The sequence below is a fragment of the Xenopus laevis genome, chromosome 2L (assembly GCF_017654675.1).
Source record: "Xenopus laevis strain J_2021 chromosome 2L, Xenopus_laevis_v10.1, whole genome shotgun sequence".
NCBI lineage: Eukaryota > Metazoa > Chordata > Amphibia > Anura > Pipidae > Xenopus > Xenopus laevis.
In genome coordinates this window covers 93,066,315-93,093,240 of record NC_054373.1, presented here as the reverse complement: position 1 = coordinate 93,093,240, position 26,926 = coordinate 93,066,315, and the positions used below count along the sequence as shown (strand labels likewise).

The following is a 26,926-nucleotide window of genomic DNA, read 5'->3' as shown; positions in this document are numbered from 1 at the left end:
TAATTGAAACGAAAACTGAGCCCCTCCTACAATACACTCCAGTGACTCTTGTTTCATTTCAACTATTTCAACTAGGTTTTCAGTGTATTGCATTTGGAGCAGAATGTGTGTGTATATATATATATATATATATATATATATATATATATATATATATATATATATATATATATATATATATATATATATATATATATATATATATATATATATATATATATATATATATATATATATATACTGCAGAAAAAGACCAGCAACACCGAGATATTTTGTGAAAAAAGTTCAAAATGTATTCAAAACTTTGCATGAACAGCCAATGTGCCTTTTGAAAGGTTTTGAAACATCCCGTTGGCAGTTCATGCAAGTTTTGAATACATTTCCAACTTTTTTACAAAATATCTCTGTTTCTGAAGTGTGTATAAAATTTACCATGCACCGAGGAGTGTATTTTAGCGGTGTGCAGCCATTATGTAATATATATATATATATATATATATATATATATATATGGTCAGATTTGGTCAGGGACTTATATATTAAATAAATACATTTAGTAAATTTTTTTAATCAATTAGTTACACAGCATCAGTTTTAAGAATATTAAACCAATTTACCCTTCAGTCAGGCATTCTGGTAATATCTAAGGCAGCCAATGAGTATTCATGCCATATCCAATCATAATAAGGTTCAAGGCAGCACCTTCCAACAGACAGTTGGCAGTCTGTGTTAAAAATTATGTATAGGAGGCCAGTGTGGCCTTGACTGTTACTCTGTCTATTCCTGTAAATGTGCTTTATTTCTGCTTGCTTTTCTTTAAAGAAGAAGGAAAGGCTTGGTGCACTTGGGGGTGCCAAATGTTAGGCACACCCAAGTGATTGTATTAACTTACCTGAAGCCCCGGGCCGGTGCTCCTATCAGCAGAAAACTGTACTGGCCCTGGGTTATACCAGTGAGCACCACGGACTGATCCTCTTCTGGCTTCCTCCTCCTCTTCCCTTTGCGCAGTAGAATGAAAGAGGAAGATCCATCCCTTTCCAAAAATTATATTGAAGTGTGGTAAGAAGTGGTCATTACACCGCTTGGCCAATAACTGGATATGTAAATATAACACTAGATACATTGGCTTTTGCCCAGCAACTAGGGAAAAGAAGGATAGGTATGGAATTAAAGCCATAGGGGCATATTAACCCTATGGAGTGACTTTCAGCAATCCCAGTAAGGATTAATTATATTTTAGTTATGATCAAGTTCAAGGAAAATGGGAAAAATTAAATGAAAAAATGAAATAATTTTTCAAAATGTGAATTTTTTTTATTAAAAATAAGTCTATTGGAGAAAGCCTTCTGTATAACTGGATTCTGGATAAGGGATCCCATACCGGTACTACTTAAACACTAGCCCATTTGGCTATTTATGCTGTACAAATGTATATACTGAATTAAAAAAATGTCAAGAATTAATTTAAAAAATAGCATATTAATGCCTCATATATAAATTGTTTTTATTTGTTTTAAACAGAATTGTATGACATATAGCTATCAACAACAACTTAATTTGCTTTTATGTCTAGCAATAAATTCCATAGGGTAGATCCAGTTCATAGGCACAGATCTTCATTGCAAAAGGGCTATCGTCACCTAGGGCTGGCAGAGAAGTGCAAGATATAAGGACTACCATAAAAACTATTATGTTCATAGTAATAAAACTAGGATTTGGTGAGTTCTGTTTTCATGAAGGCGTTTCAAAAGACAGAACAATATCTAATATCTAATAAAGCTATGAATGAATTTCATTATCACCTGAATTATTTTTGCTTTGCACAGATTTGTCTCTACATTCTGAAAATCTTTTTAGGAATCCCTATATATTACACATATTGTCAGTCTAATTTCCTTTGTGTCTTCCAGATGGAATAATCAAATAACTGCATGGTCTGAATGCAACCACCAAGTGCAGAAGAGAAAGAATGACTATCTATGCAACGACAACTAATCATTATCTAAATGATTACAATTCACATTAGTGGAATCATTAAAATCAAACAAATATAATGTTTCTCCGGAAAATTTCTGGGATATTCCCTGCTGGATTTGGACTGCGTCTCTCTCAGAAATTTATATTCCTGTTATTCTTGTCTGGATTTATTACACTCTGCTTCGGAACATTGTTTCTCCTTCCAGACACATCTAAATTCAAGAGGATATTTTTATCAAGCGCACATAATCAGAATGTAGAAAAATTACACAGTTATGCTGGTAAAAAGATGAGTAAGAAAACTGTCGAAGACCAAAAGTCTATAATACGTAATTCTCAGCACGAGAAATGGAAATCCAAAGATAAATTTAATATGGATGTGCCATCTTTTGGAGTTATAGCTAAAAATAATGACAGAGCTGAAAAAGAAAAGATTTTTATAAACAAAGAGCACATAATCGCACAGAAGGACCAGTTAAAGTCAACTTTTGATTATGAGACTTTTAGAAAAAATCTTAAATATCCCCCCTTGGGGAGTGAACATGAGCCAAAAAATATCGAAATGCAGGAAAAAAGGAAGAAAGTCAAAGAGGTATGTTATCTTTTATAATGACTACTACTGTATTATTGTTTTTCATATCAACAATCTTTATAATTATATATTTTTATATCTAGTTTTTCTGCAATTGCTACTATTATTTTTCATAATTGTTCCTAATAATGCTCTTTAGAGGCAGATGATGAGATAGACTTATTCTAGAGTGTTTATAATGGTTTGCAAAGCACATTGGCTTTCAGATCCATTTCTCTGGATTCAACTGTAGACAGGCCACTGTGGTGGCACCATGATGTAAAACTGTTGTAAAATGCAATGGCTGTCATTTGCAAGTCACTATGCCTTCCATAAGTTAATAAGCATGGGCGTAACTACAGAGGAAGCCTATGATTACGTATCCCAGTGATACGAAACGGCTTCAATTTTTAATCTACTATTTTTTCTGGTCTGATCAATTACGTGAGTTTGCCAGTGTGCTCGGCACCAACATTTACGCTTCTATATATGGATTGTCCGCTCCCTTGAGCTAAGGGCCTGGGGCTGGAGCACCTGGGCCACGTTTCTACTTTGGTGAGTGATCTTACAATATCTGCCTTATGCTTGAAAAGTTTTTGACTCGTAACTACAGAGGAAGCAGACCCTGTATTGGTAATACAGTTCAACCTCTAGACATTTTGGGGGCCTTAAAAATAATTTGCTGAGGGGCCAATGATATCTAGTAACAAGAATAATTATCTGGTAATAAGAATAACTATATTTAGCCATTAAAAGGGGAACACCATTAAGAAGCTGTTGTTATATTTTAACTGGTTTAGATTTTTCCAGAGTTCCTCAGCTTTTTTTCCAGCTGCAAACACCACACTCATGATGTGAGCCATGCACTAATTCCTTTGTTAAGCAAGCTGCTTCCAGGAGTTAAACATATAGAGATACTTACATGTTCGTATCCCAGACTCTCCCCTTAAGCGGGCATAATTTTGATTGTTTAGGCACTTACATAACTGGTCTCCGCTCCATGTGCAATCACCTGACGCGTTTCATGCCTCATTCTGGCACAAAACGTCATTGCGATTGCACATGTCATTGTCCAGGAAGTATGTTTCACCAATGATACCTGTTCGTTCTTTTTAGAGAAAGCTTGGAAATAAAGTTTTTTTAATTTTAAACTTTTTTCTTAAGAGACACTTTTATAACTTTTTGCAGTAAGTGGAGTATACTTGCCATGATTTGCCATAAACATGTATCTAATAACCTAGTTGTGTCAGGTTAAGCGAGCACATTAGCATATTTCAAAAACGATCTGTGATGGAAATTTTATTGCAATAACAGTTCCCCATGAATTAAAAGTCCCCAGTGGAAAATGGACCACGAATATATGATGTTAAAAAGAGACAGGAAAATCAGAGTTATCAGGTTGTTATCCTTCAGCATTAAACAAGGCTAACAAAATGTTGCATCCTGTCTGTGTTTGAAAATCCAAAGGTGAAAAGAGTAGACGGATCTAGTTATTGATCAGATAATGGAGACAGATCTGAACATCTGAAGCTATTTGCTGTTTCTGAGTCAATGCCATTGCAAATGCTGTGGAATGACATTTTTCTAAAGCTGAAACATTCTGTATTCATACAGCATATAAGGGAGTAGAAGGGTCATTATTATTGAAATTGGATGCAAAGCTCCCCCTTAACAAAATGACTTCATAAATGAATAGATTTGGTTGTCTTGGTGATAATAACCTGCAGGGCCAATAGTGGTTCAGCAGGAAGATGAAAATAATCTCTAAATCCTTTTAACCAAATGAATGTTAAAGACTGGATTTTGAAAGAAAATTGTATGGCACAACAGTGGCATTTCCCCATGCTTCTAACAACTGTAGGATACATTCAAGCATGAACAAACACGGCCCCTTCAGTAGATGTTTCTGCATACTGTAGTGTAGTGTCTTCAGTCCTCTTCTCTACAGTTTAATTTAGGGGAACTATACCTTTGAATATTGCAGGTGCCCCTAAAACACTGTTTCATATAAATAAAGCTGTTTCATGAAAAATATATATTTTTTTCTCATAGTTATTGGATAATCCCATATTGAAACACTGCTAAAGTGTTCCATCATAGTAACATAGTAAGTTAGGTTGAAAAAAAGACACACGTCCAGCAAGTTCAACCTTTTTAACTCTATTTTAACCTGCCTGCCAGTTAATCCAGAGGAAGGCAAAAAAAACCATCTGAAGCCTCTCCAATTTGCCTCAGAGGGTGAAAAAAGTGGCTTTTACTGTCATTTCAGCCATATACAGTAAATAAAGTACATAGTAGAAACAAAATGACGTTCCTCCAGAAACCCCCGGTGCTATACAACAACTCTAGTACACGGTCATGCTGGGCAAAGTGGACATTTCAGTTCCTTATGAATATATTCAGCTCAGTCCTTGGGAGTTGAGATACCAAGATGGCAATCGGACTAGTCCCTTTATCAACTTGTACTATGAGCTATCTTCCATAACCCTGTATTCCCTCACTTTCTAAAAAGCCATCCAACCCCTTTTTAAAGCTATCTAATATATCAGCCTGTACAACTGATTCGGGGAGAGAATTCCACATCTTCACAGCTCTCACTGTAAAAAAACCCTTCCGAATATTTAGGCGGAACCTCCTTTCTTCTAATCGGAATGGATGACCTTGTGTCAGCTGGAAAGACCTACTGTTAAATAAAGCATTAGAGAGATTATTATATGATTCCCTTATATATTTCTAACTAGTTATCATATCACCCCTTAAGCACCTCTTCTCCAGCGTGTATAACCACAATTTATGAGGTATGACTTTACTCACATACATGCTAGGTTACATCAGTCAGTGATTTTGAATCAGTGGAGCACTTGGTACTAGCAGGTCAGACAATGGTAATAGTATTAGTAATGACTTACAAGAAGAAATCTTGCCCTTTTTTGACACCTTATGTCTTTTTTAAACAATGCTTTTGGAAGTGGAGAAATAATGGTTTCATATAGTCATCTAAAGCCTTACACACAAAAATCAAAACTTGCTTTGGTTATGACCCCAAACAGGAATGAAAGCAAGCCAGATTAATTGAGGTTGAAAAATAAACACAAGTACGTCAAGCTCAACCCTTTCAAGCCCCTTTGCAAGTTAATCTAGAATAGAGCAAATAAAAACACACTTAATGGGACAGCTGCCAGTTCAGCCCCAAGGGATGGAGGGGAGGATAAATTATTTTACAACCAACAAAATGTAATTCCGCAATGGCTGGCCTTGGAGTTAATGGCTACCTGTATAAACAGTTTCAAAACAATCACGCTACATTTATCATTTTAAGTGGCCCTTCTGACGAAAATGCCATAACATATTTTTGTTTGTAGGATTTATGTTTTAGTTTGTATTGAGATGTTCTTATCTGTTCTTTTTTTAATAAACCTTTTCGAGTTATATTTTTTTTAGATAAAAATGTGCTTCCCATTTATTTTATTCTGGGTTCTGAGCAGTGAGCAGTTATGTTTTAGATCTATGGCACACAGGGCATTCTGAGCAACAGGGCAATAAAAACATCCTAGGTGCCATAAGCATTCTTGTCGGCACTTGGGTCAGAGCTGATACAAAGACATAATAATTATGTAGTGAGGAATAAGGTGTCTCCTATAGTAACTGAGACAACAAGTGCTGTTTAGGATAAGAAAGAAGCCCAGGCTACAGTTTGGACTACTGCCAAGCCACCTACTCTCTCTATAATGTTGGTGGTTTTTGTCAAGATGGTGGAGCAAATTGAGTATGATTTGGGTAATGACTTCTGCTCTACCACTGACTGTTGTATGGAGGGGAATGCCTTGTAACTGATGTCGGTGCGTGTTCTTGAATAGAGTCTGTGATCTGTTTTTATCTGGGTGAGGGATGAGGTGCTTATATTTGAATTCCAGGCTTTGAATCAAGTTTTAGTTGCATAAAAACCAGATGTTCTAGCAAACAGCGCTTGGTGTAGGCTGCCAGTGCACATAGGGGCTACCGAACGGCCAATCACAGCCCTTATTTTTCAGCTTGTGTTGCTCCCCAACTCTTTTTACAACTGAATGTTGCTCATAGGTAAACAGCCTGGGGAACCCCCAACATATGGTAAGTGGATTTACCTTTCTGATATTCATCAGTATATTTAACTTTAAATAACAGTTGTACACTTTATTTTCTTTGCACCACTGAGAACTTATGTGTATTAGGTACAGTTACAGTGAAGCATCTGTTATGGTTTATGGGCATTGAATATTTAAAAAAATAAATCTTTTGTTCTGTCATTCCTTACTGTAAATATATCTGGTCTGCAGCAGAGCTTGGCTGCTACTTTGGAAAATGCTTTCACTACATCAAGTTAATGCATTGGCTCAAATTTGGAAGTGAGCTCGAAATTTGTAAACATGGTATACATCCAAGCTTGTGCATCCCAATGATTAAAAAGCACTCCCTGTTTAACGTTATACATCTGCAAGGAAAGCCCTGTTTATTTGGCTCATGCTTAACATAGGTGTATATTACCCAGTTAGGGGCTTGTGTAAACCATCAGGTAAGCACTATTATTATATGTCTGCAGAAGATCAATTTACAGTAGTGACTAATCAGTTGGTCTTTTATTGCTGAGGTAAGTTTGACTTGAGCTCAGCAGCAATACTAGTGTTAGTGATTAGATGTATTATGGGACATTATTGATGACATGTTAACACACCATAATGAATTGTTATTGCCTGAGTATTGCAAAATCTAAATATCTAGTAGGAATATGCATGCATGCTCATAATATGTAAGATAGGAGCATTCACAGCCAGCTTCATCGCCCCTGATAATAATCCTAGCATTCAGCAACACATATCAGTAACTAGATATCAGTTCTGAGCATGTGTATCCAATGACACAAACTCTGCTATAAATCTTTAAATTAATGTCTGCAATGTTGTCATCACTAGGTATTTTAATTCACTTTAAACTTGTCAATAATTAATAAGCACAATAAACCAGGGATCAGCTACACTTCCATAGTAAGAGGTGTGATAGTGGGTGGGGACAATTCGTATTTTAGATCATTTGCACTTTCAGATATAATGAGTTATATAGATTATACACTTTGTTTTATTAATTTACTTTTGTCTTTCTTTTCAATTGTTTTTATTAGAATTTTTGAATAAACAGAAAGAATAAAGAGCAGCAAAGCAATATCTTAGCGTAACATTTGTCAATCACATAATAGGAAGAAATATTAGGCAACAATTCAATGTTAACAAAACATCAAGTAAGGACAATAACAAAATTCATCATAGAAAAACCAAATTATATAAAATAAAATAAGATATGATCTTCCTCTCTATCAACCAAACATAACAAATTATTTACCCAAATAAAAACAAAATTAATTTACTTTTGTAATGAAATTCAGGAATGAAATGAAGTCCCACGCCATGGTAGAGCAAGTGGAAACTGACGCTTAAGCAAAAGCATTGTTTGGGTTAATAAAGTAGTTGGTCCATTTATTAAAGTGCACGTTTGTTAATAAATAATGCTAAATGTAAAGTATGTTTATATTAAAGGGCATAGGTCAAGGTTTCTGAGAGATGATAAATAATAAGCTGTGTGATCTATTACAGAGGGCTGCTTGGAGGTGCTGAGCTGTGCTGATCTATTAAAGGGGGATGATAATTGAGATGAGCTGTCCATCAATGATGCACTATAATGAATCAGTTATTGACAGAGTTGAGGCTGATTTGTAGACTCTGCTACGTTAGATCATACAGTACTTGTAGCATGAAGTGTTGAAATCTAGGCAGCACCACATTAGAAGCATTCCTTTTTTTAAGTTGCCAGTACTCCAACTTACATTGAAATTCTACTACAACTGCAGCAATTTCTAGTATTTTCATTTTCCTCAGATTGAACAAAATCTTTTCCAAGGGTACAATACAAGTGAGTGTGACTCGATAATACAATAATTAGCCCAAATTGTCATTTCAGGATGTGGCAGTCACGGTGTTTCAGTTCCACTAAGCCAACACAACCAGGCCTCAAAAGACCTCTGCATTCTAGTGATAAAGCAGCATCAAAGAAGCTTTATAAACGCTGCATGTTTATAAAGAAATTCCATGGTTTGTGATATTTTACTGGAAAATTGCTTTCCAGGACTTCTTAGGATAGAAATACATTTGTGATGTGCTTAGGGCTTTTGCTAGCTTTAAGGCTATGTCAAGACTCTACTGCTGTTCACAAGAATATTTTTGTATTTGCATATTTTGTTTTGCATAAAAAGAAATGTTATCAATGCATACACAGTCAAGGTGAAAAAAGCAGGAGAAATAAAGTATGACTGAAAATGATATGTAATGTGCAGAAAGCCTTTTCCTTTGTTGATGATGATGTGTCCCTTAAAAAGGAATGGAGCCCTGCTTTATGGCTTTTTTTAGACTCAGCTTAGAAGTGTAAGATATTACAATGATTGCTCTCTTGTATCCAGCTTCTATGCTTTTCAGCCATTGTCAGACAGTAGATTTTCTGGCCTTGATTACCTTTACCAGTGCAATAATTATGTGCAAACTCATGTGTGTGCAGGGCCCGCGCACCACAAAAATTTCTGTCCCCCTGGGCCCCCCCCACCTACAAGTTAAAAAAAAACGTCGTGGTCAGTCCCTACAAGTTAAAAACCCCCATTGGTGTCCAGACGCCACCCCCCACAAGTTAAAAAAAATTGGTGGCCAGTACCCCCAAATAAGAAAACATTGGTGGCCATGGTCTCAATACAAGTTAAAAAAAAAAACATTAGTGGCCAGGGGCCCCCCCCACAAGTTAAAAAATAAACATTGGTGGCCAGCCCCCCTTACAAGTTAAAAAAAAAACATTGGTGGCAACAGCCCCCCCCCCCCCACAAGTTCAAAAATAAACATTGGTGGACAGCCCACCCCCCCTCCAAAAGTAAAAAACATTGGTGGCTAAGGCCGTCCTTACAAGTTAAAAAAAACATTGGTGACGAAGCCTCCCCATCAAAGTTTTTGGTGGCCATAAAAGTTTAAAAAGAACATTAGGGGCAGGGTTCCCCCATAAAGTTAAAAACCTTTAAAGTTTTCTTACCTTCTTCTGCTCCCTTTGTTGGCTTTGGCTTCCTCAGTGGCTATGGCTCCTTTTGGCAGCTTCAGGTCCTTTCATTGGCTTCGGCTCCTAGGTGGGGTAGCTAATCCAGGAAGAGCATCATGTCTGGGCTACCATTAACAATTAAAAGCAACCGGTCCTGGGACTATTGTCCCCCCAGTACCCCCTTATGGCAGCCACGTGTGTCTTCCAATCCAATACAAAGAGTTAAAATGCTCATTTACCATGCAAGTGCAGTGTGCAAAGTACAATTTGTGACAGTAATTGCTTAGTTTTATTTAAGCATCAAAGGGTATGAGAATTGAGATTGCATTGTTCACATCTCAGAGTCTATCTGTAAAAGTCCTGCATTGTTCACACTTGTAATCCTATGTACTTTTCACACCTTTAAGATCCTGTATTGTTCACACCTATAAAGACCTCCATTGTTCACACCCTGCACTGCACTAATCACACCTCACACTGCCAGTACACACATTGTTCACCTCTATGCTCTACTCTGGCTGTTTGTGCCCTACTGTACCAGTCCAACTCTGCCTGTGTGTGCCTTATTCTGCCTGCCCTACTCTGCCTGTGTGTGCATACAACATGTTTTGAGCTAGTGTGGCTCTTTATCAAGTGTTGATAAAGAGCCACACTAGCTCGAAACATGTTGTGTTAAAATAAACCTTGCAGCTCAGTATCTGCGGTTTCTGAGCCTGTTTTCCACATACATCCGGATTTTGTTTGATTGACATATGCTTCAATTTGGGACAGAAGCAGTGGAACGGGCACTCTACTTGCTACTGGTGTGAACTGATTTGTTTTCATGTGTGTCTCTTACTCTGCCTATGTGCCATACTTTGCCTTTGTGCCATATTCTGCCTGCCCTATGCAGCCTGTGTGTGCCAAACTCTGACTGCTCTTTGTGTGTGTACCCTGCCCTGACTGGGGGAGGTGAAACTGGCAGGGGGTTGTTAGCATTTGAAAATACTTGTTAGGGGGTCCCCAAGGTGTTTAATCATGTGCTGGGGGTCACTGTGTTATCCACAGTGGAGGAGGAGGCACATAGATTTAAGAATATGTCTTAATAAACTTTTTTCACGAGTGCTGGGTGCAGTGAGCACCAACTGCACCAACCATTTTTTTTAGTTTTTTGGTGTGAAACCACCATTTATGTGGGTATTGTCTTAACATTTCTTGTGATAATATGGGCTTGGTTTCAAGTAGGTGTAATTAAAACAGGGAGTGGTCAACAATGGCTCCCATTATTGGTCCAAACAAACAAGTGAGAGCGGATGCACACCCGCAACACCCTCCTGTAGTGTAGCCCGGTGCTTGGTAATGGAAGTTTCGTCAGCTTCCTATTCAATGTACAAAGAGAAAATTTACCAGCACTCACCATCTTAGTTTGCAGGAAAACCTTGCTTTATTTCACCGCACTGAAATAAAGCAAGGTTTTCCTGCAAACTAAGACCGTGAGTGCTGGTAAATTTTCTCTTTCCCATTATCGGCCCTCCACCATATAGACCAGAAAAATTCCATCCCTCGGAACCACAAAAGTTGGAAAGCACTGGTCTAGGCTGAAGTCACAGCACTCAGGGGATCAAGCGATCCCTGTACTTTTCGCCTGCCATTGACAAGTCATACAATTTTGCACTGAATTCAATTACATGCATGTAATTACATGCACATGTCTCACCTATGATGACACATACAAGAGGACCTCTACCCTCAACCCACTATCAATATATTAAGGACATTAAGGCATTTTGTGCATTGAGCTACTAAAAATGGCTTACCCTTTAAACAAAACAGGTATGGTTTGTCCATATATTGCAATATTGCTGGCCAACTACGTCAAAGTCATCCCATATCTGGCGAGTCCTACGCTCAGTTTTTATCTGATTCATTAAAGGGATACTGTCATGGGAAAAAAAAAATTTTTCAAAATGAATCAGTTAATAGTGCTGCTCCAGCAGAATTCTGCACTGAAATCCATTTCTCAAAAGAGCAAACAGATTTTTTTATATTCAATTTTGAAATCTGACATGGGGCTAGACATATTGTCAATTTCCCAGCTGCCCCAAGTCATGTGACTGATCCTCTGATAAACTTCAATCACTCTTTACTGCTGTACTGCAAGTTGGAGTGATATCACCCCCCTCCCTTCCCCCCCCAGCAGCCAAACAAAAGAACAATGGGAAGGTAACCAGATAACAGCTCCCTAACACAAGATAACAGCTGCCTGGTAGATCTAAGCACAACACTCAATAGTAAAAACCCATTTCTCACTGAAACACATTCAGTTACATTGAGAAGGAAAAACAGGAGCCTGCCAGAAAGCATTTCCCTCCTAAAGTGCAGGCACAAGTCACATGACTTGGGGCAGCTGGGAAATGGACAAAATGTCTAGCCCCATGTCAGATTTCCAAATTGAATATAAAAAAATCTGTTTGCTCTTTTGAGAAATGGATTTCAGTGCAGAATTTTGCTGGAGAAGCACTATTAACTGATGCGTTTTGAAAAAAACATGTTTTCCGATGACAGGATCCCTTTAAGAATTCTATTGCTTCATTATATATTTTACACAGGGACTAAGTTTTACCTGCAACTTACTTGCTGTTTTAATGGTTGAAACTCTCATACTTGGTTGCCATTTTATTGGCCACCACTGGCACCACCTGACTATAATTGCCCATTTTGGCAGGAACACATCTGTGCATGAATTATTAACCTGACCCCAAACAATATTCACTTTGTGCCCCCTATAGCTTTCCTGTAGTGAAATCTCAGTGGCAAAGCTACTGGCATTCCTTCTGTGTGCCCTGAGAGTGGAATTCTGACCCAGCAGAGAGTAGCTATTCCATCACAATGAAATACATGAAATTGGACCAACTGCATAAGTTTGTTGTCAAAAATGACTGGATACATAATCTCCCTCTCCTAATGTAGTATGACTTGGTAGTTTAAACAACATGGACTCAATAAAAATGTTGTTTTTTTTGTTTACAAAATTATTCATGCATTGTTCTCTTTTATTGATACAGATGATGATGTTTGCATGGAATAGCTACAAGCAATATGCATGGGGGGAAAATGAGTTAAGGCCACTAACAAAAGATGGACATTTTGGGAGCCTGTTTGGTAAGTTCCAGAGTACTAAAGATATCCTGCTGCCTTATTGGCATTTAACCAGTATCATTAATCTCTATTTTACATTCTTTTAAATAACAGCAATGTATAAGGTTTTCAAACAATCCCTGTAAACAGGCAAGGACCACTCAGTTTTTTTTAAAAAAAATAAACATTACCAATGCCAGTGTCTGTGATAAGCAGAACATTCCACATTGTTATGAATAGAAGATAATGTGTGTGTAATTGGTTTGAACACTGTGGTTCTTCCCGAGAGCACCATGGCGATCAGAGGGAGTGCACCCTGTTGAGGTTTTTTTTTTTAATTAGAAAGGCTATTTTTTATTAGAAAGTTTTCTGCGTGTTAAAATGTCACTATAGACGATATTTAACATTAGCAAAACAAATAGAACTTGTGCTGAAAATATATTCTGTCTAATCTTGTAATGGTTTCTTTGTCTTTTTTCCTATAACGTAGATAGTTAATTTTGCTTTTGTACTTACTAACTCCCCTGAGTTATTTAAGAGATAAGTATCTTTTTTTATAAACAACCTCCTTCCTTCAGCCCTTTGTTGTTACTGTTTTGGCTTTTAGATAAGAAGTTCATTATTCAGAAGGTTTACCTTTCACACATTGTTATCTACCTAGCCAAAACCAGGAAGTTTCAATTTTTATTGTTCGTTTTGTTCATTACAGAATTTGATCAGATTTTGGTCAGATCAAAGATTTGTAACTATGTTTGGAGACTGAAAGGGTGACCTAAAATTAATGTTTGCATCTTAATTGGGAAGGCAACAATTTATTATATAATATATCATATATCTTTTTAGCCATACATTTTTATACTTTGGTAATACATTTGGTGAAGTATTGTACAGTAAATAAATTTATTTGAAAAAAACTTAACGCAATAACAATGGGGTCTCTGACTCCATGATGGTTATACTTAAAAGATTGTGCCAATTAATGCAAGTTTCCAGGGTATTATACTGCAGAAAAATCTTTGTACAAGGCCTTCTGAATTGAGACAGCCAGTCGGATTATTGGCAAAATGTCTTCAAAAGAAAAAATACAGCAAGTCCAGTTGATTTAACGTACTGCTAAAGATATACCATGACTTGGATAAATGAAAACCTTCACAGACAACAAAGCTTGCTTATTTACTTTTGCATAAGAGATAACAAAGTGTTAGTTACAGGCTTAAACTAGGGATGCACCGAATCCACTATTTTGGATTCGGCCGAAGCCCCGAATCCTTTGTGAAAGATTCAGCCGAATACCGAACCAAATCCGAAGAGGGAAGAGGGTGGGAAGTGGAAAAGATTTTTTACTTCCTTGTTTTCTGACAAAAAGTCACGTGATTTCCCACCCCGCCCCTAATTTGCATATGCAAATTAGGATTCGGATTCGGTTTGGCCGGGCAGAAGAAAAAGCTGAAAAAGGCCGAATCCTGAACTCAGTGCATCCCTAGCTTAAACCCTTTGAAAATTATATCTAAATTTATGGATTAAAGATTTTTTCTCAACTCCTATAAGAAACAGAAGGACCTTTGATACTAACATTGATACTTACATTTAATTGACCCTGACCTATATTCTATAACTTTGGATAAACATAAGTCTCCTCCTCTATGGTTGGACAATAAGATTTTATCCAGAATTTCTGTTTGTACCAATTTAATTCATACAAAAAAAATATGCATGTTGTCATTACCCGGTCAAAATAGGAGGTGTGGAAGCACTCTAAAGGCTAAGTAATAGTATATTTAAGTATAACGGAAGTGCTAGCTTTAATGCATATTCCCTAGTCCCCTGTCTCAAAAGTTTATAAAACAGGGGTTTTTAGTTACAAAGTTATGATCATAAAGTTGAAAAGCCACCATACCACGTCAAGGTAAACCCCAGATGGCGGTCCATAACTTATATGCCTTTCGGCCATAGTATAAAAAGTCTTACTGCATAGTAGCATTCAGTGTAATCGGTGTTTATTGAACCTTGGTTTCAGTGTAAAGGATCTATCCTCCCCCGCCAGTATGCGGCTTTTAAGGGAGAGGAATTGTCCAAACCAAGCTCATTACCCAGTCAGCAAAGGAAAAGATCAACATACACTACCTGTGTGATAGGTGGAAAGGGAAATATAAAATGTTGTGGACAAATGTCATAATATCCATTATAATATACCACAGCTTTATAATGTTCATCCAGGACTGAATGGAAGAGCCCTGAAAATATCTAGTAGGACTTAATGAAATAGCATCTGCAAGTGATACTGTTAAACAGAGAGGATGTTTTACTTAGTATGTATTGGGAAAACTATAAATTTAATTCTGAATGCACTTGAATCCTGTAAAGAGAATGCTACTTGAGAAGTGCTATGTGTAGTCTGATCAATAACTATTTTCAAAAAGTAAAAACAGCATTGGCACGGCTACTGGAGTCCTAGCAATATAAAATGCTGTGTCTCCACGTAGGCAAAAAAAATAAAATCCCATTATTACTTTCTTTAATGAAAAAGAAACCTATCTCTAATATACTTTAATTAAAAAATGTGTACCGTTTTTATAAGAAACCTGACTGTATGCAGTGAAATTCTCCCTTCATTTACTGCTGTGGATAGGAATTGTCAGATGGTCCCTCACTGCTGAGCAGGGAAACAATCATACTCATGAACAGCAGGGGGAGCCCCCGTCTTACTAACAAGCCATGCAGAACTCAAGCAGCTTTGTTTGTGACGATCCCTAAGCAGCCCAGACCACACTGAGCATGTGCACAGTCTTAGGGGCAGATTCATTAAGGGTCGAATTTCGAAGTTAAAAATACTTCGAAATTCGACCCTCAAATTGAAATCCTTCGACTTCGAATATCGAAGTCGAAGGATTTAGCGCTAATCCTTCGATCGATCGATCGAAGGATTTTTCGTTCGATCGAACGATTAAATCCTTCGAATCGAACGATTAAATCCTTCGAATCGAACGATTAAATCCTTCGAATCGAACGATTCGAAGGATTTTAATCCAACGATCGAAGGAAAATCCTTCGATCAAAAAAAGGTTAGCAAATCTATGGGGACCTTCCCCATAGGCTAACATTGACTTCGGTAGGTTTTACCTGCCAAAGTAGGGGGTCGAAGTTTTTTTTAAAGGGAAAGTACTTCGACTATCGAATGGTCGAATAGTCGAACGATTTTTACTTCGATTCGTTCGATTTCGTTCGAATTCGAACGAATTTAACCAATTCGATGGTCGAAGTACCAAAAAAATACTTCGAAATTCGAAGTATTTTTCATTCGAATCCTTCACTCGAGCTTAGTGAATCTGCCCCTTAGTCTTGCAAAGATGTTACAAGATGGTGCCCCCCTGTAGCCAACTTTGAAAGCATAAATTATTTGTTTGATTAGGCGTGTGGTGCAGTAAGTTCATGTTTATATTTAGTATACAAAATACAGCATTTCTAGCCTAATTCTATTTTAGACTTTACATGCCCTTTAATACTGTATTGGTTGAATAAAGCTGTACCAACCATTCTAGATATAATACATTCTGATGAGTTATCTAGTTTCTCTTTTAGCTTCAGTTCTCTGTTACACTCTGCAGTTGAGCTGCCTTGTCATAGTTGTCAACATTCTGAAAAAATTTCAGGGACACATTTCTGTTGGACACCCAAGGCAAGTCCCTAGCCTCATTCACCCCTCCCCCCCACCCCAGCAACTCTCCTACCCACAACGCATCTCTCTCTTCTCCACCTATTGCAACCATTGCTGCTCCCCAACAATCCCTTCTATTCCCCCTTGACATTCACTACTGCTGCTTTCCACCTCTCCTTCTCCCTCCACACTAGTAGTACCAGAGATTGAAGATGCAGGAAAGGTATGTTTGTAGGGTAACTAGTGTGCTGTGCCCCCCTCCTCGCAAAAAAAAAATGTTTGGAGTGGCACAGAAATTCCTACCCAGTCTACCCACTCACCGTCCCCCTGCCTTTCCATTTCCCGTCCCCTATGTCTGTCCACTTCCCTTCCCCTGCCTGTCCACCCCCTAGAACGAGTTCTTCAGAGCTATAGAGGAAGCACCCCAGGCTCTACATTCTCTATAGTTACGCCACTAGTCCTAGCGCCACCCAACATTGATGTGCTTGTTGTGTTCCTTTGTATAACTATTTGGGATTTGTAGTTTGAATGGTGGGATTTCTCTGGGTAGAATAGTGAGGCCGTGTTTTAAATTATATCTATAAACTGTATAAACAAGCTAGGTTTATTTTTCATAAAACAAAAGAAATGTTAAAATTGCTTAAATGCAGCAAATATGTCAAAATCCTTCAGCTTTAAACGATACTATTCAAGAGAATGAATGCACAATGCAAAGCAATACTTTATTATTCATTCTCTAGACTAATTCTAAAATATGAACAGTGCAGTTTGTGACAGCAATAATTGCAGACACTATTCAAAGCAATTTTAAGAAAAGTGGCTTTAGGTCTAAAATCCTCAGCTACTAAATAATTGTTAGACATCAATTTCATGAGCAGTGTTATTTCTGGGATATTTTATTGGCTGTTCTGGCTGACATTTTAAAGACATGATTTTTCATCTGTTTAAAAACGACTGTATGCTAATATTATGAACCGAGGCTTTAGCTTTGTGCCTCTATTACTCATTTCCTTTTTTTGATCTTGCTTTAAAATTCAGCCTGAAAAATATACCGGCAGGCTCTGATTGAGGATTACTCTATCCATTGCTTCTTTTACACTGATGACTTTCATGCACTTTGGTCATATCTGTTAGCTTGCCCTATTAAGCTGGCCATAGACGCAAAGATCCGATCGTACGAATCAACGTACGATCGGACTTTCCCATCTCCCGACCCTCCACTAGCCATTCAGATCAAAGTCCTTACCATTCCGATCAAATAAGAACAGATCACCCAATGTTCTGCCCCTGACAGCAATCGTACGATACTTATGTCTGACAACACTAGTGACAGTCTCCCTCTGAAAATCGTATGATCGGCAATACATGCAGAGATATTATCGGCAGGCGACAGAAATTTTCTAACCTGTCCGATCGACCAAACGACCGATCTCCGACGGACGAAAAATGTCGGGACTCTCCACACATGGTCCGAAAATCGTACGAATCGTGGATTCGTACGATTTTCGGACCATGTGTGGAGAGTCCCGACATTTTTCGGATCTTTGCGTCTATGGCCAGCTTTAGACTGTCGTTAAAAAGCCTAAAGATTTATGTGAGCATCTGTGGGGCCAAAAAAATAAAGAATTTGTAACTGTTCTTAACAACAAACCTTTTGTGGGTGAATTTATGCATCTTTTGGATATAGGTGGATTCTTGCAGCTGCGAGTGCTTTGTAGATGACTGTTCTCAGCAGTTGAGTAACTATAGTTTAATGGGCCCCACAGCAAATTCATTTTAGGGCCCCAACATTTGCAGAGGTTGTGCTGTTTTGCCAATATATGTTGAAATTGTCATTAATTAGAGCTTCATGGGGCCCCTATACTTCCTGGGCTCCCCTGCAGCCGCAGGGTCTGGTTCTTCCGTAGTTACACCCCTGGTTCTCAGGCAGAAATGGTAAGTGCTTAGTAAAGGTAGTGCAGTGAGATAAGCAGAGCTGATATACATATTGCGCTGAGGTATTACTGTGGGTTAATCCCACCATGGCTCCTTGTTGTGGGTTTATCCCACCATGGTAGCTGGGCATATTTATAAACATATATTTTATGTCAAAATAATGTGAAGCTTATGCTATGAAATACAGGTATGGGATCCGTTATCTGGAAACCCATTATCCAGAAAGCTCCAAATTACGGAATGGCTGTCTCCCGTAGACTCCATTTTATCCAAATAATCCAAATTTTGAAAAATGATTTCCTTTTTCTCTATAATAATTAAACCGTATATTGTACTTGATCCAAACTAAGTCATAATTAATCCTTATTGGATGTAAAACTGGCCTATTGGGTTTATTTAATGTTTACATGATTTTCTAGTAGATTTAAAGTATAAATTACGGAAAGATCCGTTATCCGGAATACCCCAGGTCCTGAGCATTCTGGATAATAGGTCCCATACCTGTACTTAATCACAACCTTGCAATGCTTAAACTAAACTTACATTTCTATGCTATATTATAGGTTGCTATGGGTTACTTTACCTGGGCAAACTTCATTTATTGTAATACATATGGGGAATTGAGACTACCCTAGGCTTATTCCATGTTCTGTGCTTTCTTACTGCTGGCTTATAGCCACGTCAATGCATGTTTAATAAACTCGCTTTTACACAGCAATGAGTTATTTAAGACTAGGGATGTAGCGAACGTCGGAAAAAAAGTTTGCGAACATATTCGCGAACTTGCGCAAAAATGCGAGCGGTTCGCAAACGGTTCGCGAACCCCATAGACTTCAATGGGAAGGCGAACTTTAACATCTAGAAAAGACATTTCTGGCCAGAAAAATGATTTTAAAGTTGTTTAAAGGGTGCAACGACCTGGACAGTGGCATGCCAGAGGGGGATCAAGGGCAAAAATGTATCTGAAAAATCTGCCTGTGTGTGCTTGGAAGAGATAGTGTAGGGGGAGAGCTGTTAGTGATTTCAGGGACAGATGATAGTAAGTTTGCTGGCTAGTAATCTGCTTGATACTGCTCTGTATTGGAGGGACAGAAGTCTGCAGGGATTTGAGGGACATTTTAGCTTAGGTAGCTTTGCTGGCTAGTAATCTACTGTTCTCTTTAAACAACTGCCATACGTTGACCTTGTAGGCATTGTTTGCCCAGTTTTTTTGGACGCAGCCACTGAAGCACAGTTGCCATAAAAAATATGCCATATAAATGCTGAAAATAGTAATTTTTCGCCATACGTTGACCTTGTAGACATTGTTTGCCCAGTTTTTTTGGTTGCAGCCACTGAAGCACAGTTGCCAGAAAAAATATGCCATATAAATGCTGAAAATAGTCATTTTTTGCCATACGTTGACCTTGTAGGCATTGTTTGCCCAGTTTTTTTGGCCGCAGCCACTGAAGCACAGAGGCCAGAAAAAATATGCCATATAAATGCTGAAAATAGTCATTTTTTTGGTCGCAGCCACTGAAGCACAGTTGCCAGAAAAATTATGCCATATAAATGCTGAAAATATGCATTTTTTTGGTTGCAGCCACTGAAGCACAGAGGCCAGAAAAATTATGCCATATAAATGCTGAAAATATAAATTTTTTTGGTTGCAGCCACTGAAGCACAGAGGCCAGAAAAATTATGCCATATAAATGCTGAAAATATAAATTTTTTTGGTTGCAGCCACTGAAGCACAGAGGCCAGAAAAATTATGCCATATAAATGCAGAAAATATGCATTTTTTTGGTCGCAGCCACTGAAGCACAGTTGCCAGAAAAATTATGCCATATAAATGCTGAAAATATAAATTTTTTTGGTTGCAGCCACTGAAGCACAGAGGCCAGAAAAATTATGCCATATAAATGCTGAAAATATGCATTTTTTTGGTCGCAGCCACTGAAGCACAGTTGCCAGAAAAATTATGCCATATAAATGCTGAAAATATGCATTTTTTTGGTTGCAGCCACTGAAGCACAGAGGCCAGAAAAATTATGCCATATAAATGCAGAAAATATGCATTTTTTTGGACGCAGCCACTGAAGCACAGTTGCCAGAAAAAATATGCCATATAAATGCTGAAAATAGTCATTTTTTGCCATACGTTGACCTTGTAGACATTGTTTGCCCAGTTTTTTTGGTTGCAGCCACTGAAGCACAGAGGCCAGAAAAAATTAAACCAGTAGGGTTTGCACCCTAGTTTGTAACGGTGGCGGAGGGAGGAGGAGGACGCTAAAGGACAGCTGTGTGTGGAGTCATGAGGCTTGAAGAGAAGGACAGCTGCATAGAAGTCAGAACAAGTCTTCCGGCGTGCAGTAACCCTCCGAGATCCACCCCTCATTCATTTTAATAAAGGTCAGGTAATCGACACTTTTGTGACCTAGGCGAGTTCTCTTCTCAGTTACAATCCCTCCTGCTGCACTGAAGGTCCTTTCTGAGAGCACACTTGAGGCTGGGCAAGACAAGAGGTTCATGGCAAATTGTGACAGCTCTGGCCACAGATCAAGCCTGCGCACCCAGTAGTCCAGGGGTTCATCGCTCCTCAGAGTGTCGATATCTGCAGTTAATGCCAGGTAGTCCGCTACCTGCCGGTCGAGGCGTTCTTTGAGGGTGGATCCAGAAGGGTTGTGGCGCTGCCTTGGACAGAAAAACATTTGCATGTCTGACGTTACAGACTGGCCAAAGGGCTTTGTCCTTGCAGGTGTGCTCGTGGCAGGATTACTGGCACCTCTGCCCCTGGAATGTTGATGAGTTCCTGAAGTGACATCACCCTTAAAAGCATTGTACAACATGTTTTGCAGGCTGGTTTGTAAATGCCGCATCTTTTCGGACTTGTGGTATGTTGGTAACATTTCTGACACTTTATGCTTGTACCGAGGGTCTAGTAGCGTTGCGACCCAGTACAGGTCCTTCTCCTTAAGCCTCTTGATACGGGGGTCCTTCAACAGGCATGACAGCATGAAAGACCCCATTCTCACAAGGTTGGATGCAGAGCTATCCATCTCCGCTTCCTCATTATCAAGGACTGCATCATCCACGGTCTCCTCCCCCCAGCCACGTACAAGACCAGGGGTCCCCAAAAGGTCACCACTAGCCCCCTGGGAAGCCTGCTCCTGTTGGTCCTCCTCCTCCTCCTCCACAAAGCCACCTTCCTCCTCTGACTCCACTTCTGGCACCTCTCCCTGCGTTGCAGCAGGTGCCTGGGTTCGTTCTGGTGATTCCGACCAGAAATGGTGCGCTTTCAGCTCCTCGTCACGCTGGTCTACAGCCTCATCTGTCACTCGTCGCACGGCACGCTCCAGGAAGAAAGCGAAGGGTATTAGGTCGCTGATGGTGCCTTCGGTGCGACTGACCATATTTGTCACCTCTTCAAAAGGTCGCATGAGCCTGCAGGCATCGCGCATAAGCACCCAGTAACGGGGGAAAAAAATCCCCAGCTGTGCAGATCCAGTCCTACCACCCAGTTCAAAAAGGTACTCGTTGACGGCCCTTTGTTGTTGCAGCAGACGTTCCAACATAAGGAGCGTTGAATTCCAGCGAGTCTGGCTGTCAGAAATCAAACGCCTGACTGGCATGTTGTAGCGCTGCTGAATGTCAGCAAGGCGTGCCATGGCTGTGTAGGAACGTCTGAAATGGGCCGACACCTTTCTGGACTGGGTGAGAACGTCCTGGAATCCTGGGTACTTGGAGACAAAACGTTGGACTATTAAATTTAACACATGTGCCATGCAGGGCACATGTGTTAAATTGCCTAGTCTCAACGCTGCCAACAGATTGCTTCCATTGTCACACACCACTTTTCCGATCTGCAGTTGGTGTGGGGTCAGCCACCGATCGGCCTGTGACTGCAGAGATGACAGGAGTACAGATCCGGTATGGTTTTTGCTTTCCAGGCACGTCATCCCCAAGACAGCGTGACAACGGCGTACCTGGCACGTCGAATAGCCTAGGGGGAGCTGGGGGTGCACAGGTGTGGAGGAGGAGAAGGAGGACCCAGCAGCAGAGTAAGAAGAAGAAGAAGACGAGGTAGAGAGCGATGGAGGAGTAGAGGTGGTGGCAGAACCGCGTGCAATCCGTGGCGGTGACACCAACTCCACTGTTGTTGTTGAGCTACCCATTCCCTGCTTCCCAGCCATTACCAAGTTCACCCAGTGGGCAGTGTAGGTGACATACCTGCCCTGACCATGCTTGGAGGACCATGCGTCAGTAGTCATATGGACCTTTGGCCCAACACTAAGTGACAGAGATGCGGTAACTTGGCTCTGCACATGTTGGTACAGGTGTGGTATTCCCTTTTTAGAAAACAAATTGCGGCTGGGTACCTTCCACTGCGGTGTCCCAATTGCTACAAATTTGCGGAAGGCCTCAGAGTCCACCAGCTGGTATGGTAAAAGCTGGCGGGCTAAGAGTGCAGACAAGCCAGCTGTCAGACGCCGGGCAAGGGGGTGACAGTCAGACATTGGCTTCTTACGCTCAAACATGGCCTTCACAGAAACTTGGCTGGTGGCAGATGACTGGGAATGGGAACAGGTGGTCAAGGTGGAAGGCGGAGTGGAGGGTGGTTCAGACGGGTCAAGGAGAGCAGAGGTAGAGCAGTAAGATGCTGGACCAGAAGGAGTGTGGCTTTTAGTTTGCCTGTTGCCTTTGAGGTGTTGCTCCCAAAGTGCTTTGTGCTTGCCGCTCATGTGCCTTCGCATAGAAGTTGTACCTATGTGGCTGTTGGGCTTACCAAGGCTCAGTTTCTGACTGCACTCATTGCAAATTACAATGCTTTTGTCAGAGGCACACACATTAAAAAAATCCCACACTGCTGACTTTTTGGAAGTGTGCGATCTGGCGGTAACAGTAGAAGTTGGCGGCATTGGCGGCAATGGTGGGTGCGTTGGCCGGCTGAACACAGGTGCAGATACATGTTGTTGCCCTACTGATCCCTGCGGGCTGTCCTCCCTGCTTCTTCTAAGTCTTATTCTCCTACTGCCTCTCTGACTCTCCGTCTCTCCATCTGAACTACCCTCCTCTTGCTCTCTTCTACTAGGCACCCACAAAACATCAATCTCCTCATCATCATTCTCCTCAGATGCATCAATTTCTTCTGACACATCACAGAAGGAAGCAGCAGCGGGGACCTCCTCCTCATCACTCATTATGTCCATCTCTATCGTGTTCTCTGCCAGAATTAAATCTGGTGTAAGGTCCTCATCTCCTTCATCTTCTTCTGGCAATAATGGTTGCGCATTACTCAGTTCAAGAAACTCATGGGAAAATAACTCCTCTGACCCCAGTGAAGAAGGGGCACCGGTGGTGGAGGAAGTGTTACGTGGGGTGGCCATAGCAGTGGAGGATGAGGAGGATGTTGTGGTAAAGTTAGAAACGGTAGAGGATGGGGTGTGCTGTGTAAGCCAGTCAACTACCTCTTCAGCATTTTGGGAGTTCAGGGTCATTGGCTTTTTAAAACTGGGCAATTTGCTAGGGCCACAGGATTGCATAGCAGCACGGCCCCTAGCACGGCCTCTGCGTGGCGGCCTGCCTTTGCCTGGCATTATTTTTAAAAAAAACAACAACAACAACAAAAACTCAGTTGGTTTTTCTGGAAACGATAATACACACAGCTAGATGGCGGGTTGAAGAAAACAGTGTGCAAATAATGCCTACAAGGTCAACGTATACACTACTACAGCGGTGGATACGGATTACGTAAAATATATGAATGCTGCTTGAAAAAAAGTAACTCAAGTGGTTTTTCTAGAGACGATAATATTATCAATATTTAGACAAAATGTGAACAAGCTCACACAGCTAGATGGCGGGTTGAAGAAAACAGTGTGCAAATAATGCCTACAAGGTCAACGTATACACTACTACAGCGGTGGATACGGATTACGTAAAATATATGAATGCTGCTTGAAAAAAGTCACTCCGGTGTTTTTTCTGGAGACGGTAATATTATGGATATTTAGACAGAATGTGAACAAGGTCACACAGCTAGATGGCGGGTTGAAGAAAACAGTGTGCAAATAATGCCTACAAGGTCAACGTATACACTACTACAGCGGTGGATACGGATTACGTAAAATATATGAACGCTGCTTGAAAAAAAGTAACTCAAGTGGTTTTTCTAGAGACGATAATATTATCAATATTTAGACAAAATGTGAACAAGCTCACACAGCTAGATGGCGGGTTGAAGAAAACAGTGTGCAAATAATGCCTACAAGGTCAACGTATACACTACTACAGCGGTGGATACGGATTACGTAAAATATATGAATGCTGCTTGAAAAAAGTCACTCCGGTGTTTTTTCTGGAGACGGTAATATTATGGATATTTAGACAGAATGTGAACAAGGTCACACAGCTAGATGGCGGGTTGAAGAAAACAGTGTGCAAATAATGCCTACAAGGTCAACGTATACACTACTACAGCGGTGGATACGGATTACGTAAAATATATGAATGCTGCTTGAAAAAAAGTAACTCAAGTGGTTTTTCTAGAGACGATAATATTATCAATATTTAGACAAAATGTGAACAAGCTCACACAGCTAGATGGCGGGTTGAAGAAAACAGTGTGCAAATAATGCCTACAAGGTCAACGTATACACTACTACAGCGGTGGATACGGATTACGTAAAATATATGAATGCTGCTTGAAAAAAAGTAACTCAAGTGGTTTTTCTAGAGACGATAATATTATCAATATTTAGACAAAATGTGAACAAGCTCACACAGCTAGATGGCGGGTTGAAGAAAACAGTGTGCAAATAATGCCTACAAGGTCAACGTATACACTACTACAGCGGTGGATACGGATTACGTAAAATATATGAATGCTGCTTGAAAAAAAGTAACTCAAGTGGTTTTTCTAGAGACGATAATATTATCAATATTTAGACAAAATGTGAACAAGCTCACACAGCTAGATGGCGGGTTGAAGAAAACAGTGTGCAAATAATGCCTACAAGGTCAACGTATACACTACTACAGCGGTGGATACGGATTACGTAAAATATATGAATGCTGCTTGAAAAAAGTCACTCCGGTGTTTTTTCTGGAGACGGTAATATTATGGATATTTAGACAGAATGTGAACAAGGTCACACAGCTAGATGGCGGGTTGAAGAAAACAGTGTGCAAATAATGCCTACAAGGTCAACGTATACACTACTACAGCGGTGGATACGGATTACGTAAAATATATGAATGCTGCTTGAAAAAAAGTAACTCAAGTGGTTTTTCTAGAGACGATAATATTATCAATATTTAGACAAAATGTGAACAAGCTCACACAGCTAGATGGCGGGTTGAAGAAAACAGTGTGCAAATAATGCCTACAAGGGCAACGTATACACTACTACAGCGGTGGATACGGATTACGTAAAATATATGAATGCTGCTTGAAAAAAAGTAACTCAAGTGGTTTTTCTAGAGACGATAATATTATCAATATTTAGACAAAATGTGAACAAGCTCACACAGCTAGATGGCGGGTTGAAGAAAACAGTGTGCAAATAATGCCTACAAGGTCAACGTATACACTACTACAGCGGTGGATACGGATTACGTAAAATATATGAATGCTGCTTGAAAAAAGTCACTCCGGTGTTTTTTCTGGAGACGGTAATATTATGGATATTTAGACAGAATGTGAACAAGGTCACACAGCTAGATGGCGGGTTGAAGAAAACAGTGTGCAAATAATGCCTACAAGGTCAACGTATACACTACTACAGCGGTGGATACGGATTACGTAAAATATATGAATGCTGCTTGAAAAAAGTCACTCCGGTGTTTTTTCTGGAGACGGTAATATTATGGATATTTAGACAGAATGTGAACAAGGTCACACAGCTAGATGGCGGGTTGAAGAAAACAGTGTGCAAATAATGCCTACAGGGCAAATAATGCCTAAAAGGTCAACTTATACACTACTACAGCGGTAGTAAAATAAAAAAAAGTAAAATAAAAAAAAAATGAATATTAAAAAAAAAAAATTAAAGTTGGTGCTGCTGAACTACTAGGAGCAGCAGATTAGCACACCAGTCCCACTCCCCAACACTGCTAGACTAATAGCACTGGGCTCTTATAGTAGTAGTAGTAGTAGTAGTAAAACAACAAAAAAATAAATAAAAGCAGTCCTTACAAGGACTACTGTTATTGCAGCAGTCAGCAGATGAGATCAGAAGCAGGACAGCTGCCCACTGCAGCTACATACAGAGCACTGCAGTAGAAGGTAGATTACTAGCCAGCAAAGCTACCTAAGCTTAAATGTCCCTCAAACCCCTGCAGACTTCTGTCCCTCCAATAACAGAGCAGTATCAAAACGATTACTAGCCAGCAAACTTTCAACTGTCCCTGAAATCACTAACAGGCAGCAGCTCTCTCCCTACACTATCTCTTCAGCACACACAGGCAGAGTGAAAAAACGCTGCAGGGCTTCGGTTTTTATAGGGAAGGGGAGTGGTCCAGGGGAGAGCTTCCTGATTGGCTGCCATGTACCTGCTGGTCTGGGGTGAGAGGGCAAAAAAAAGCGCCAACAATGG

The 26,926-nt window shown here is 39.7% G+C and overlaps 1 protein-coding gene across 1 annotated transcript in view; it reads left to right on the top strand.

Moving 5' to 3' along the window:
- man1c1.L (mannosidase, alpha, class 1C, member 1 L homeolog) overlaps nucleotides 1-26,926 on the top strand; it is a 65,759-nt gene that overhangs the window by 6,765 nt on the left and 32,068 nt on the right. The window contains exons 2-3 of the mRNA XM_018246776.2: nucleotides 1,911-2,569; nucleotides 12,688-12,784. Coding sequence (XP_018102265.1) covers nucleotides 2,054-2,569; nucleotides 12,688-12,784 — 613 coding nt within the window. The 5' untranslated portion in view covers nucleotides 1,911-2,053. The remainder of the gene's footprint in view (nucleotides 1-1,910; nucleotides 2,570-12,687; nucleotides 12,785-26,926) is intronic.